Source organism: Triturus cristatus, chromosome 2_2 (assembly GCF_964204655.1).
Source record: "Triturus cristatus chromosome 2_2, aTriCri1.1, whole genome shotgun sequence".
NCBI lineage: Eukaryota > Metazoa > Chordata > Amphibia > Caudata > Salamandridae > Triturus > Triturus cristatus.
Window position 1 is genome coordinate 71,009,112 of NC_140582.1, and position 16,840 is coordinate 71,025,951.

Sequence of the window (16,840 nt, forward strand, 5' to 3'; positions counted from 1 at the left end):
AATGTAGCTAATTTAATTGTTTAAAAATGTAAATAATCACATTTTTTTCCAACATTTAATCCAAAAACATACTTCATTAACACAATACATATACATTCAGCACACTAACCCTATACAAATTACTATTCCCATTTCACCTACATTAAAGTTAGGAAAACTGCTGGACACTAACCCTATATAATTTACTATTCCCACTCCAGTTAACATAAAGTCAGGAAAGGTGCTGGACAGTAACCCTATATCATTTACTATTCCCACTCCAGTTAACATAAAGTCAAGGAAGGTGCTGGACAGTAACCCTATATAATTTACTATTCCCACTCCAGTTAACAAAAACTCAAGGAAGGTGCTGGACAGTAACCCTATATAATTAACTATTCCCACTCCAGTTAACATAAATTCAGAGAAAATGCTTGACAGTAACCCTATATAATTTACTATTCCCACTCCAGTTAACATAAATTCTGAGAAGGTGGTGGACAGTAACCCTATATAATTTACTATTCCCACTCCAGTTAACATAAAGTCAGAGAAGATGCTGGACACTAACCCTATATAATTTCCTATTCCCACTCCAGTTAACATAAACTCAGGAAAGGTGCTGGCCAGTAACCCTATATAATTTACTATTCCCACTCCAGTTAACATAAAGTCAAGGAAGGTGCTGGACAGTAACCCTATATAATTTACTATTCCCACTCCAGTTAACATAAACTCAGGAAAGGTGCTGGACAGTAACCATATATAATTTACTATTCCCACTCCAGTTAACATAAAGTCAAGGAAGGTGCTATATAGTAACCCTATATAATTTAATATTCCCACTCCAGTTAACATTAAGTCAGGAAAGGTGCTGGACAGTAACCCTATATAATTTACTATTCCCACTCCAATTAACATAAACTCAAGAAAGGTGCTGGACAGTAACCCTATATAATTTACTATTCCCACTCCAGTTAACATAAACTCAGGGAAGGTGCTGGAGACTAACCCAATTAAATTTAATATTCCTGCTCCAGAAAGATCAAACTGAGACAAGGTGCTGGTTATAACATCACTTAAAATATTAATAATCTACATTTATTAACTATGAGATATCATTTAAAAACTATTAAATTTAACAATACTATAGTTACAATACCCACCCCTATCCCATATTAACCCTAATTCCAAAATAAATATGTACAATATGTTTTCCATATAAATTGCAAATATACAATTATTTAATTATAATTTTTAATTAAAATGTTAGAATTCACAATATTTACTAATAAATTGAATTTTTTTATGATCTATGTTTACAATATTATTTTAAAAAATTACACCCCACCCTTCTCCCCTAATATACACACATCCCACCCATAAATACAACATAAATATTGAAATTATAATTTCCAATGTAAATTATATAATTAGATTTTGACATAAAATGTTCACAAATTTGACTTATTCCAAATTAAATATTTATTTATTAATCTATAATTTTGTAATAATTATTAAAATACAATCCACACCCTTACACCCTAATAACCCAAATTCCCAACCATGAAACAAAAAAATTATTTCGAAATTAATTTGAATTTTTTTTTAAAACATTGTCAAAATTACATTTAAATTTTAACATTTCTAATTCTTTAGTATTAATATTTATACCTTATTATCCAATTTTACAGTAATCTTTTTAATACACTCCCCACCCTTATACACTAATAACCCTACATCCCACTCATAAAACAAAATTTAAATTTCATTATAATTTCAAATTATATAATTTCGAATTTTTATTGAAATTTTGAAATTTCGAAATCTTGATTATTAAATATTTTTACATTATTATCTGATTTTACAATAACATTTTTTAAACACTCCCCACCCTTATCCCCTAATAACCCAACATCCCGCTCCTAAAAAATATATATAATTTCTTTATTATTTTCTAAATTATAAATATTTAATTTTGAAATTTCATTACAATTTAATATTCATAATTATTTATTATTTAATATTTTTAAATTATTATCTGATTTTACACTAATATTTTTAAAACACTCCCCACCCTTATCCCCTAATAACCCAACATCCCGCTCCTAAAAAATATATATAATTTCTTTATAATTTTCTAAATTATAAATATTTAATTTAGAAATTTCATTACAATTTACTATTCATAATTATTTATTATTTAATATTTTTAAATTATTATCTGATTTTACACTAATATTTTTAAAACACTCCCCACCCTTATCCCCTAATAACCCAACATCCCGCTCCTAAAACATATCATACTATAAATTACTTAACACTATTAATTATATTTTAAACTTTAATAAAGTATTTATACATATAATTAAACAATTTACTTATTAAATATACACTAAATACACATTTTAAACAATATATATATTATATTTCGATATTTCTAACAAAACTATTCAATCGATATTATCTTCAGACGATATTACTACATCGATATTTCATACTTCGATATTTTACTAAACACAAAAAAAACGATATTACTTACCTCGATATTCTACACTTCGATATTAATGTTATCTCGATATTTTAACTTCGATATTCTTGTTGTTCGATATTATTTTTTCGATATTATGTCTATTTACCGGTTTGCAGGACGTCGGCCGTCGGGTCAGCTGCTTTGGTGAATGTCCCATTCGAACTGCGGAGCCAGGCCCCAAAGTGTGGATCCACTGTCTCTAGATAGGAGTCCAGGGCTGATTTCTTGCAGTCCCCTGGTCATAACTTTTGGCGTCTGACAGGGCGCCCAGTGTGCCCCCCAGGAGGAGACTACTCAACTAGTGGCCCCCATGAGCCCACCGGATTGGTTGTCAGGGCCCTTTACTCCTTCGCCCAGTTCCAAGCAGATTCGGGAGTGTTAAAAAAATGGACTTGGAGTTGTGAATGATCTTCAGTCGTGTGGGTAACATCAGCATATATCGCAAGTTCATTGCCCACATTTTGCTTTAACTTTATTGTAGAATTTTCAAACCTGTTGAAAATGACGAGTGTAGTCTGAGAATATCATGATTTGTTGGATGGGGTTCCCTGTTTTCATGGCCGCTTGCAGGATTCTAGCACGGTCTCTCTAATTAAGAATTTTAACAATATTTGGGCAAGATGTATCTTCTGGGGGGAGGAGGGGCTGTGGGGGGATCTAGGCACCAGAGACCTGTGGGCTCTCACGATCACGAAGCAGGAAGATAATTAGGAGGGTGATAGCCACGAGGTGAGCCAGCCCTCCAGGAAAAGCTCCAGGGGCAAGCCCTGTGTGCCTTCCGGAAAGCCCACAAAGTGAAGACTGCAGCATCAGACTCTGTTATCCACGTCCTCGGCATGTTCTTCCAAAAGTTTAATTGAAGCTACCTGCCTGGAAACCATGGCTTGGAGGTCTTCCACCGCTGAGACTTGTTCCTCGGCCTCTGTGACCCTATCCGCCACACCGCGAAGATCTTGTTGCAGGAGAAACACTTCAAACCCCACCTCACCAATTTTTGACTCGAGCACCATTCGGGAAGTCTGGATTGCCAGTAAGATAACTCTGGTGTCTTCCATTGGAGAGTAGGCCTGCAAGGTGGCTGCTGGGTCTTAGGATCTACGGGGTCCCGAAATTGGGGATGGGTATTTATCTATCTTGGATTGCTCTGGGATTTCTGCAGATTTATCATGGCCCATGGTTAAGCAGCGTGGTCCAGCGCAGTCGCTCGATGAGAGACAACCGGGCGAGCCAGGCAGCCTCCTGTCAAAGCAGGCGAGGTAGGCCACAAGGGCATGCTAGCCGAATGGAGGAGGCGGTGTTCAACAGCTTGCTTGTTCCACCAGTCTGTGAGGTGGGTAGCACCTGCAGCTGTGAACCCCCATAAGCCTAGTTCAGTTCGGTCCAACTGTACACCTCCTCATGTTGTGGCAAGCCCCGACCTGGGGCGTTATGTCCAGGCCTGCTGGGCACGGAGAGAGTCCCCTCACCGGCCGGTGCCAGCCTCGCCTCCAGGCCTGGGGATTCCAACAGTTTCTAAGCGAGGGGGGCCCCAAGAAGGAGAATAGTGCAGCGCCAGCGGGGAGAACTGGCAAACCCTCTCCAAACAGGTGCAGAGGGGATCGGGGAGCCATTCTGGGCCCCCACCTCTGCAGGTTGACTGTCTCTTTGTCTCTGGCGTCCTCTTGCGCCTTCTGCAGAGGGTGGGAGGACCCGCCTCCAACTTCCGGGACCGCTGGAGCCCTCGCCAGAGCCCCCCATTTGCCTTCAGTGGGTGCTCATTCACGCCGTGCTGCTCTGAACTCAGCTCCTGCGCTGCGTTGCTGCCATCTTCATCACGGGCCTCACTGGCCGCGGCCTGGCCGGTTGTCGCTGCCCCAGGGCGAGGTGCTACTTCTGGAAATGCTCCTGTCTTGCTGTACAGACTCCCGTCAGCACCCATGAGTCATATGGATTATGTGCGGCTGATTGGGAGCTCTAGTGAAGATCGACCATCATCTTGACCTGCCAGGCCATGCAACTCCATTATATATGACAAATACTGCCAACTTATAATGCGTGTAAGTCTTTCATACATGACAGTGATACATCACAGTCTCTGAAGTGGTAAACATCACACTCTCCATTTCTGTGTCCTGTATAAGATTTCCAAAACACTCCATATTAAAGTCATTTTCACACTCTTTTCTGACACATTTGTCCCCTCCCCTGACCAATTTGAGCAAACTCAGAAAAGACTCCATACAAAATTGAGTCTTTGATCCTACCAAATTTTGTTCTTATTGGTCATGGATACACCGTTAACTGGGAGGATTGGAACTATGGCATTCTAACAGTACTGTTGCTGGGGGATACTGAGACTAAAAAAGTTCAGTCATAAAAATGAAATGTGGGCATTTAGAAGCATCAATGCTATAAGAAGGGATGATGAAAATGTTCATAGTGGGGAGGAGATTGTTGTGAAGACAGTTACCCTTTATTAAAACATGACTGGACATTTACTTTTAAATTAAATCAGTGAATTTTAATCACAAATCATTTACTATGTACCTCATGCAAATACATTATCACAAAAGCAAAAATACCTTTTTCATATCTTCGAACATTACAATCATGACATTCTCGTCGTCTATACGCTTATTCCAAGCAATGGCGTGGTCAAAATAAGAGCCGTAGGAAACTGAAATGTAAAAACATAATCTGTCAGCTTAATGTGGAGCAGTGACCATCAAACTGAATCGCATTCTTCAAACGCACTATTGAGGAACAGATCACATTCCCATTTTTAACCATTCACTTTTCCAAATATTACCTTCCAAACAACCTTGACAAGTCCTGTGCAGATAAGATTGACTTTTTAACCATTTTATTTTGATTTTCTTCATAACATTACAGTCACTGCATATATAACATGCATGAAACACAGTGAGCTACACGAGTACACATTGTCACAAGGTCTAGAAAGGGGTGTCTGCATCGGAGGAACTGCTTGAATTTGACTTAATTATGTGAAGTTCAGCTATTCGGATCAGTTCTGGGACCCGGCTGGGATCAGTTTCCATCAATGTGTCCCATTTCATGAATGTTTCGAAAGGTAGCCATGTAGTCTCAAATTTGTCCATGCTTTCATGGAGCATTGAAGTTAGTGCATAAATCATCCATAGTGCCCCCCTCCCCCAAATGTTTAATGGAGGACTGATAGGTTGCTTCCAGAATTGGGTGAGCACCAATAGTATCAAAATCAGGAGATCAGTAATAAAGCTTCTCATGGGGTGTGTTTAGAGGGTATTCAGTGTTCTCCCAGGAGTCAGCCAGCAATATCAATAGTGGTTGTAAAGGCATCGGTAACCCCATTATGGCTCTAATGCGTGAGATGACAGCTTTGCAGTAAGCTTGAGAGAATTTACATGGAAAGCATGCCTCTCTCGCCACAGTTGTGCCAGCAAGTCGTTGGGCTGCTGAACAGTGGCTGAAGCCATGTAGGGGATAGATACTATCTAGTGAGTTATTTATATGCATCCACTTTATGCATGGTATACATGGAAATAGTTTTTGTCCTCTGCCCAATTCTGTTCCATGTGTAATCTGGTGTCTCTCGACCAAGGTCTCTCTCCAAATACTTTGGTGCCGATTACGATCCGGTAAAAAAATTCCCCGTACGACTCGTATCCGGTCTTTTTACCGTACGAATCGTACAAGTGCCGTACAAACTGCCAATTATGATTCGCATGGTAAAAAGTCCATACGAATCGCATTGGGAATGATTCCCCACACGTCCTCGGGTCGGAAAATGTGTCCGACACGTCCACGGACGATTTACCGTACAAATGTGAAAAGTGAAGTCCGACCGCGGAATTACGATCCATCCCGTGCGTCCGATGTTACAACCGTATGGAAAAAACACCGTCCGCACCGAACTCCCATAGCAACCATGGAGACATGTGCCCGCATACGCGCCGACCCCCCCCCAGCCCCCGTATGTACGCGCCGACCCCCCCCCAGCCCCCGTATGTACGCGCCGACCCCCCCAGCCCCCGTACGTTCGAGTCGTACCCCCCCAGCCCCTGTACGTTCGAGTCGTACCCCCCCAGCCCCCGTACGTTCGAGTCGTACCCCCCCGTGTATGTACACCCTTGTACGTGTCGAACCCCCGTGTATGTACACCCGTGTACGTGTCGAACCCCCCGTGTATGTACACCCTTGTACGTGTCGAACCCCCCCGTGTATGTACACCCGTGTACGTTCGAGTCGTACCCCCAGCCGTGTATGTACACCCGTGTACGTGTCGAACCCCCCCCGTGTATGTACACCCGTGTACGTGTCGAACCTCCGTGTATGTACACCCGTGTACGTGTCGAACCCCCCGTGTATGTACACCCTTGTACGTGTCGAACCCCCCCGTGTATGGGGGTACGCACCGTACATACACGGCTGGGGGTACGACTCGAACGTACACGGGTGTACATACACGGGGGGTTCGACACGTACAAGGGTGTACATACACAGGGGGGTTCGACACGTACACGGGTGTACATACACGGCTGGGGGTACGACTCGAACGTACACGGGTGTACATACACGGGGGTTCGACACGTACAAGGGTGTACATACACGGGGGGTTCGACACGTACACGGGTGTACATACACGGGGGGTTCGACACGTACACGGGTGTACATACACGGGGGGTTCGACACGTACACGGGTGTACATACACGGCTGGGGGTACGACTCGAACGTACACGGGTGTACATACACGGGGGGTTCGACACGTACAAGGGTGTACATACACGGGGGGGTTCGACACGTACACGGGTGTACATACACGGGGGTTCGACACGTACACGGGTGTACATACACGGGGGGTTCAACACGTACACGGGTGTACATACACGGGTGGGGGTACAACTCGAACGTACACGGGTGTACATACACAGGGGGTTCGACACGTACACGGGTGTACATACACGGGGGGGTACGACTCGAACGTACGGGGGCTGGGGGGGGTCGGCGCGTACGTACGGGGGCTGGGGGGGTCGGCGCGTACGTACTGGGGCTGGGGGGGGTCGGCGCGTACGTACGGGGGCTGGGGGGGGTCGGCGCGTACGTACGGGGGCTGGGGGGGGTTGGCGCGTACCGGGCCACCTACTCTGGTCGTTTCGCGACGTACTTCGCTTTTCCGGCACTTTTTGGGTGCCGTGAAAATATTGCCGTCCGGACTGCTGTCGGTTCGAATCGTGGTTCCTGGGTCGTGAAACGCTGCCTGAAAGCGTCCCGACGTCACGTCGCAGCATTCCCGGATCACATTCGTATGTATATTTTCGTCGGTCGGTGTTTTTTACGATTCGTACGGAAATGGTGTTTCCGTGCGAATCGTAATTCCATGTTTGTAAAGTTTTACGACCGGGTACGAGTCGGACGGAGAAAACGCCCCGACCGACGGTTCGTACCCGGTTTTTACCGGATCGTAATCGGCACCTTTGTGTAACTTTATTTAGTTTTGGGACCTATGTGTAAGAGTGTGAGTGGTAGTCAAGTTATTCCCTTTCCGGAGTACTTTGTTCATGAATGTAGTTTCCAGTGGGCCATCGCGTGCTTCCTTGGAACCAGCCCAAATTTACAGTTGTGTAAGTCGGAAGTAATCTACTCCATCCAGAAGCCACCCTTCCTGCATTGCCTCCCAAGAGCGTGTCTTACTGCCCAAGTAAAGATCATCTAGTGAAGAAGGATCGCAATTATTCCAGCCCCGGAAATGAGGGTCACGAGCCCCGGGGGAAAATCAGGGTTATAAATGATCGGAGTAATTGGTGAAGAGAACATAGTGGATCCATTCTTGCCTGTGAATGTTGCTGATACTATCATAGGATCTTACATCCCTTTGCGACACTTTGGATGCTGTGATAACACGTGCAGATGTTAAACAGGTGATCCCAGACCTGGCTAGGAACAAGACCTCCGGCCTTGATGGTGTCCGCATAGAATACTACAGCACTTACGCTAGTAGTTTGGCAACCCGACTTGCTGCTATGTACAATGAGGAACTGCAACTGGACGAGTTACCATTCTCTCTTTGAGAGTCCATACTGGGGTCTCTTCCCTAACCAAAGTGAGACCCTACCTGTGTGTCTTCCTACTGCCCAATCGCTATACTGTACCGCTATACAGTGCAAAATATTGGACAAAATCTTGTCAGCTAGATATGCCCAATTCCTCCTGGAGCTTATTCACCCAGACTAAAACGAGCTTGTCCCAGGGTGCAGCCAAATGTGGTGTTCTGCATAATGTAGAGCAATTTAGGGAGTGTGACCATCTTGAAGATGGCATCCCTTCCCAGCAATGGCAGTGGAAATAATCTCCAACGATCCACGTTCATCTGGTATTCCTAGAGGGTTACTTCTAGATTTCTATCCAGAAAATGCATTTTATCCTGTGTTATTTCAATGCCTAGATATCAGAACCCATCCCTTTTCTTTTCTTTCACCACCATAATTCTTCCTTGCCTCCTTTTCCTGCATCTCTTCTGTTTCAGTTAAACCACCTTTTCCTATCCTTTCTTTTGCACATTTTCTTTATTGCTTCCCCCCTTTACTCTTGTCTGCTCTGGTCTACCCTTTCAACAACAACCCATATATTGCTAACAGGATCTGACTAACATTCCCGCGCACTTACGACCCTCTGACTCTCCCTTTGAACCTTGTGATCTCCATAACCATGAACACACACTTGCACATTCTTTCCTGGAATGGACTTACACGTTACATAAAGTGTAAAAAGTTTCTTCCTATCTCAACTCCAAACACGCTGACATAGCTCTTCTGCAGGAGACGCACCTTACCAAAAAAGAAGTGGAGAAGCTTCGGAGGGATTAGGTGTGGCAAAGAGATACACAGTTGTTGTCCTCTGAGAGTGGCAGACAACTTACCAACCCCATGGAAACATGGTGTATCCATCCTGATTCGGAAAATGTTATCCCACGTATTGCTTAATACTCGGGTTGATCCGAAGGGTTGTTATATGTTTGCCAAATTAAAGATTAATGGTATGGTTTTATGCATCGGTTCAGTGTATGCGCCGATGGGTTTGAAGCGTGCCTTCCTTCTTCAACTCATGCGAGTATTGAAGGAGACAGATATTATCAACATCCTGATGGGCAGAGATTGGAATTTGGCCCAAGATGCAGTCTTGGACCGCACCAGCCCAATTAATGTATCTAATAACGCAGACAGAGCCCTCCTAAGAGATCTTGTAGCTGATCAGGGCCTCAGCGACGTATGGCGTCTTTTGCATCTGACAGACCGGAAATACACATATTTGTCCCCAGTCCATGGAACGCAATCACAGTTGGATTTTTTCCTGATGCCACCATTTACTTCTTGTTTTCTGTGAGACCTCAATATCAGAGGGCGCACTTTCGGACCACTTACCTATTATCCTAGAGGCTGGTCTGGATCTGTTGCCGTCAATTTGCAAGTCCTGGCATCTCAACTTATCCCGATACAACCCCCCAGTAGGCAAGACACCGCTTACAGCCCAAATGCATACTTACCGGGTGAACAATGAGGGTTCAGTCGCCTCTGCCCTGACATTGTGGACAGCAGCGAAGGTGACTATCAGGGGACAGCTGATGAGGGATACAGCCTTGTCCAAAAAACAGAGGGAGGAGTGTCAGAAAGTTCTAAAAAGCGGATGTAGCCCACCTCATGCATCCTTAAACGGACCACCCTTCTACTATCACCAGGCGCAGCCTTGGGAACGCACACGTGGACCTCAATACCCCTCCACCTCTAAAGCCGAGTATGCGCTATGGACCCTGAAATACTGGCACTATGAGCAAGGAGAGAAGGCGGGGTGTCTTTTGACGGTGCAGCTCAAGCAGAGGGAGAAAGGATAGATCATTCCTGCTATCATTACCGAATCAGAGGTGCTGGTCACCAAGCCGCAGGAAATTGCAGATGCGTTAGCATCCTACTACAAGACCCTTTACTCCCGCAAATTATTCAAGAAACAGATAAACACCTTCCTAGAAGACATTCACTTACCTTGCCTCTCAGAGTACGGCAAGCTGCCGCTTCAGGTCGAGGACACCAAGGAGGAGATAGAGCAGGCCATCTCGCAATTAACCTATCACAAAGCCCCGGGGGAAGATAATTTCCTGGCAGAGTTCTACAAATGGACCAAATCTGAGGTAGTGGATCTTGTCTATGAGGCAGTCGCTGAGGCTGACCACTCATGCTCCTTGGGTATATTGTCCGACAGGGCACTGGTTTTGGTCCTATCCAAACCAGGAAAAGATCTTCTCCTTCGTGGAAGTATCACCCCATACCCTTGCTCAATGGGGACGTCAAGATAGTGGCAAGCATTCCAGCAACCCACCTTAAGTGAGTCCTTCCCTATCTTATTCACCATTCGCAAGCGGGGTTTGTCCTACATGCTAGCTCATGCAGTCTGGATATCAGCGGACCTTCCGGATGAGGCCTTGGCACTGTCGTTGGATGCAGAAAGGGCCTTTGACAGGATAGAATGGGACTATTTGTTTGCCACGCTCTGGAAATGCAGCCTTGGTGAAGACTTCATCTCCAGAGTGAGATGGCTCTATGATTCCCTATCGGTGCAAGTCAATTGTGGGGAATTTCTGTCTGACCCCTTCCCGGTCCGTAGGGGTACTCGCCAAGGTTGCCCATTCTTCCATCTGTTATTTCCCCTTGCAATGGAACCTTAAGCCGCGTCCATGCACCAATCAGATTGGATAATAAGTATTCCAACACCCAGAGGTCCCTCGACATTGTATCTATATGCAGATGACATTTTACTTACCTTGTCAGCCTTGCCCTCCTCCATCCCTGCGGTGGTGAAGACTATAGATGCCTTCGCCGTATTATCTGGCTGCAAAGTGAACTAAAAAAAGAACGAGGCCTTGCTGGTGTCGCGGATCACCACCTGCGCAGCCACAGCCGATTATCCATTTCAGTGGAAGAATTACCGCCTTAGGTATCTGGGCATTCTAATAAATAGGGGCCTGGAAGGCATGGTGGCGGATAACCTAGACCCATAATGGAGCAAATGCAACTGTACTTTGCGAAGTGGTCCCACCTAAATCTCTCTCTCTGGGAACGGACTCAAGTGGTGAAAATGGTTACCCTTCCCCGAATTACGTACTTGTTAGGCATGCTTCCCCAATTAATATCCCTCTTGTCCCTCCGTCAGATAGATAAGACCATAAAGGCTTTCATCTGGGGCTCAGTGAGATAAGGCCTGCCCTCTGTAGAACATAAATATTTAACCTTACATTTGGCACAAGTTGCATGCATCCACCCTCAGGTCCAAGACCCTCCACTTTGGGTTATGATCGAACGCAGCCTCCTGGAGGCATTGTTGGGATTACAGGCCCTCTACCTTTCTTGCCCCAATGCTGCCAACTGCCTGCATCCCATGCTGAAAGCTATGTACGCTGCCTGTATGCAGGCCCACAAGATTTTTTTGCAGTGGACGTGCAACTTCATGACAAAGCGCCCATCTGGAATAATGCAAGCATTAACATAGGAGGGACCCTGCTTGACCGGGGCCCTTGGCGCAGAGCTGGGATTTTGACTCTTACGCACTTGATCTCTGGGGGTGAACTCAAGTCCTTTGAGATGCTATGGGATAAATTTGACTTGCCGCCTACCCAACAATGGCAATATATACAATTACATCATTGTCTGCTGTGCAAATTGGGTCCCCAATCCTGGACCATTCCCTGTTCCCCGGTACTCTCTTACCTCAACACTTGGGGTCAGTTTAAAGGCGTGATGTCTGGATTATATAACCTCCTGATTCGTCATCTTTATTCTCAGCCACATTTGACTAGCCTCAAGACGACCTGGCAGGCTCGTCTGCAGGTGGAATGTGAGGAGGAAGACTGGACAGAATTTTTGGAGGCCCTAGAACAAGGAGTCTGTGAGGCATGGATGAAACTTCGGGGGATATTATCAAGAACGGCGTTAAAATCATCGCCGCTTTAGCGGCAGGAAACTGCCGATAAAGCGGCGATAATGGGCTTGATAATATCCCCTTGTGAATTCCCATAGAAGCCCAGGTTCACACCAGAATCTGGGCTGTTATGGGAATTCTCCAGAGCATATTATCAAGCCCATTATCGCCGCTTTAGCTGCAGTTTCCTGCCACTAAAGCAGCGATAATATTAACGCCGTTCTTGATAATATGCCCCACAGTCTTTTTAACAAATCTCTAGGGCTGGCATTGGACCCTCATTCTCCCTGTTGTCGATGTGATTATGCCTCGTGTGATATTGTCCATATTTTGCTGGACTGTCCCACCATACACCACTTCTGGATGTCCATAGAGTCCAAGCTCCAGGAAACTATTGATTTGCCCTTGCCACTCTCAAGACCCCCTAATTCTCCTCCATGACTTATCGACATTCCCAAATTGACCTACCATGCTCTTTGATTACTCGTCACTGTCCTTACAGCTGTATTTTGCGACATTGGTGCTCTCCACAATTGCCGTCACATGGAGATTGGCTTTCAGAGAAGTACAAGACCGCATCATATGAAAAGATCATTTACAATTTAGACACTTTTCTTCTTATATTCTCTCCCTTTTTGCAAGATGCCCCCCTTCCCTCATAGTTCACTTAGACTCTTGCTTCTTCCTCATTACTGTCATTGTACTTACTAATCCTCCCTCCCTCCCCATCCCACTCCCTCTCTCTTTCTTCTTTGCTTAGTAGTTTACGTCTTTCTTCCCTTGTTTTTCTCTGTCCTTCTTCCCTTCATCTCTTTACTTTCTTCTTTCTATAGCTTATTCTCTCTTCTCTTTTCCAGCTCTCTAAAATATTATATATAAGTATTGTTTGCTATTGGTACATGTATCATTCATTCAATTCTTTATTTCGGTTATAATAACCATAAAAGAGTACCGTACAATATAAAAACAATCATTATGACAAAGTGCAGCATTTCTAGTGGGTACAAATAATCCATACATAAATACAATATACAATATAAAAAGTTTTAAATATTAATTTGTACACAATGTTGGTTTACCAACCATTTAAAATAAGAGTAAAAATTTTTAAGAACCAGGCATGATGATAATACCATTACATTTTTTGACCATTCCTTTTCCTAATTATCGCAACATTGAATAAAAAACGACTCAGGCTAAATACTATACTCTGTGATGTGTCGCCCTTAAATATTCTTTCCCCATCCTGGACACGCCGAAGACCCAAGTTTAGGCAAATAGGTTTGATCCATTTTATCCTTGCCCGCATATATGCAGGGCATATAAATAGGACATGGGTCTCATCCTCCTTTGCGTCCATATCGCACAATTTACACAGGTCAGATTTATTATTATTATTGTTGGGCGCCCACTTTGATGTTCTAAAACTGAGTTGCAAAATGCCATAGCGATACTTTAAATACAGTGATTTAGCCAAGGGGGGTTCAATTTCATCCATAAAATGTTCGAATTTGGTTCCACATTTAAAATTCAAAAATTTAAGGGTCAGTGATCCAAGTTTGGGGTTATGTAATACAGAGTTATAAATATAGTCCCAATATGTGTCCTTCAGAAATTTTTTGGAAGAATTGGTAAGAGAATCAGGATCTGTCCAAAAGTTGCGTAAGCCCAACTTTGTGAACCAGTTTTCAATATACGCTATCCAAACCAACCGAGTAGCATTCTTTATTTGAATTATTTCCTTCAATGCATCTCTGTAGTCTGCAAGCTCATCGGTTGACCACAGGCGCACCCAGTACAGTAATGGGCGTAAATGGGCTTGATCGTCCAAGCGACGTATATTCAAATCCCAAAATAACGGGACAAGAGGGGTGCAGCCCGGGATCGCTAAAAGTTGCCTGAAAAAACTGTTTTCTTGGGCTGAGAAAGAATCTCGTGGTACATGGCCCCATAATTCTGCCCCGTATAGGGTAGCTGATTGAACTTTGTATTTAAAAAGTTCAATAGCAGGTGATATTGCTTTAGTAGGGCTACTTTTAAACTTCCTGATTATAGGGGCTTTATTTTGTATTAATGTTAACCTCGATTTTTCTATTTGCGGTTTCCAGTTCATTTTAGTATCGAGGGTAATACCCAGATATTTAAAATTATTCACTTGTTCAATCTTTTCCTTATTTACATTGAAGACTTTATTAAACCCTCTGTGGGGGTTAATCGTCATAACTTTAGTTTTGGAAGCATAAATTTCAAGGTTTTTATCTCAACAGTAGGCCCGAAATTTATTCAGGAGATTTTGTAGTCCATTAGGCGTCTGGGAGATTAAAATCGTGTCATCCGCAAATAATAAGGCCGGAACGGCTTGACCACACAACTTGGGAGAGTCATGCTCGCAGCCCAAGAGGGTGTCAGGGATTTACGTAGAGAGAGAAAAGGGTTGGTGCCAAAACGCAACCTTGTCGGACACCTCTCTTTATATTTATTCTCTCCGATAGCTCTCCATTAGGCCCCCACCTTACTCTTGCATAATTACCCTCGTGTAGCCTAATCAATTGTTGGCAGATGTCCCCAGGGGCGCCCATATCCCTCAGCCTTTTCCATAACTGCCCCCTGGGAACCAAATCGAAGGCCGCTTTAAGGTCCACGAAGGCTACGTATAGATGGGATTTCCTTATATTAATGTATTTCCATGTTAAACATAAAAATCTAAAAACCTGGTCTACTGTACTAATTTTGGCTCTTAAACCTGCCTGGTATTTGGTAAAAATAGAGTGATCCTCAATCCACATATTCAATTTATTGAGAAGTTGACGCGCATAAATTTTTTGAAAGACATCTATCAAACTGATAGGTCTATAGTTTGATGGGTTGGATCTATCCCCCTTCTTAAAAATGGTCACAATTTCTGCACCCTGCCAGGTTTCTGGAATTGGGGCACCTCTTGCAATATCATTGCTAAGTAAATTAATATAGGGCGCCCACAGATTGTTCTCGTGTTTCCAGAGGTCCCCAGGGATTTTGTCTGGTCCTGGGGCTTTACCTTGTTTAACTGAATTAATGGCTAGTATGGTATCTGCCAGGCTAAATGTTAGCGTTGTATCACAAGTGTTTTGCCCTAGGTATTCATTTGTTATTCCTTCCTCCTCCCCTTCACATGAGTACAATGTGGAGAAGTGTTTAACCCAGACTTTTTCTTCTAGAAACCTATCTCTGGATTGCACACCTTCTTTGGTGCCCTTTGCTATAAGGTTCCAGAACAACGTTTGGTCTTTTGATTTACAAGCTTGGAGTAGATCTACCCAAACTTGTTCATCCCATGATCTTTTTGCAAATAAAATAGTATTTTTATAAAATGTTCTTTTTTCTCTCAGGATATTTATTTGCTTCCCTTTTATAGCCTTTATTAGTTCTAATTTAGCCTGCCGGCAGGCTTTGTTATACCAAAGACCCTCCTTAGGCCGGTTAATCCGACAGGCTTGGCCTTTGTTGACCTCTTTTGAGAGGATTTTTCTAAGTTGCTGCATCAAATTCCTATGTACTAATGATACCGAGTGTTCCTCAGTATTGATGTTAACTAAGGACGACATAAGTTTTACATAAAGTACATAGATTTCTCTAATTGTATCAACATTACCCATTACAGCAGGCCATTTTAGAGACCTGCAATTGTTGGACTCCAAGGGCTCATGAATGGAAATGTAATCACTAGGTATCAATACCTTAGGGAACATGAACAATGAGCCAGTGATAGTCAAAGAAAGAGGAAAGTGGTCGCTTTCAATACGGTTATCCACATTCAGATCTATGAGCATTGGCCATAGATTCAAGGAGACCAATATGTAATCGAGATGGCTAGTAGAACAGCCTCTTTCAAAGGTCGGTTTGCTTGGGCAATCAGAAGGGAGTCGACCATTACAAGAGCGTAGGCCATGTTCCATAATCAATCTTAGCATCTGCAATGAACTATTTGTGCAAGGTGTTATATAATTTGCGTCAATGCTAGGGATGTTATAGGCCTTGTCTTCTTCTCCATGGATATCATCTAACCCCGTAATGGGTTCAAAACTCCTATTAAGGTCTCCTCCTATAATCAACATAGTTTTATGATCTAAACTACGAATGAAACCGTCTAGTTGGGCTATTGTGTCTGATTCTTTATTTGACGGATGGGGTCTATTGTAAATATTAATAATACAGATTGCCCGTCCTTTAGTGTCATTAAATTTTATAGCCAAAATATCAGGGCTATTAGAATCCACTTGTGTAAAGTCAATGCCCAGCGTGATTCTTGCCCAGATTATCAGACCACCAGATGGTCTACCTTTATTTAAATGTGATGCTGCTATATGAAATGACCTGTAACCTACTTTAAAAAAGTGTTCTACTCC

General features: G+C 43.5%; 1 protein-coding gene across 1 annotated transcript in view; it reads right to left on the bottom strand.

The window, feature by feature from the left end:
* LOC146861870 (sulfotransferase 6B1-like) overlaps nt 1–16,840 on the bottom strand; it is a 350,581-nt gene that overhangs the window by 131,829 nt on the left and 201,912 nt on the right. The window contains exon 5 of the mRNA XM_085641040.1: nt 5,074–5,168. Within this exon, the coding sequence (XP_085497166.1) occupies nt 5,074–5,168 (95 nt within the window). The remainder of the gene's footprint in view (nt 1–5,073; nt 5,169–16,840) is intronic.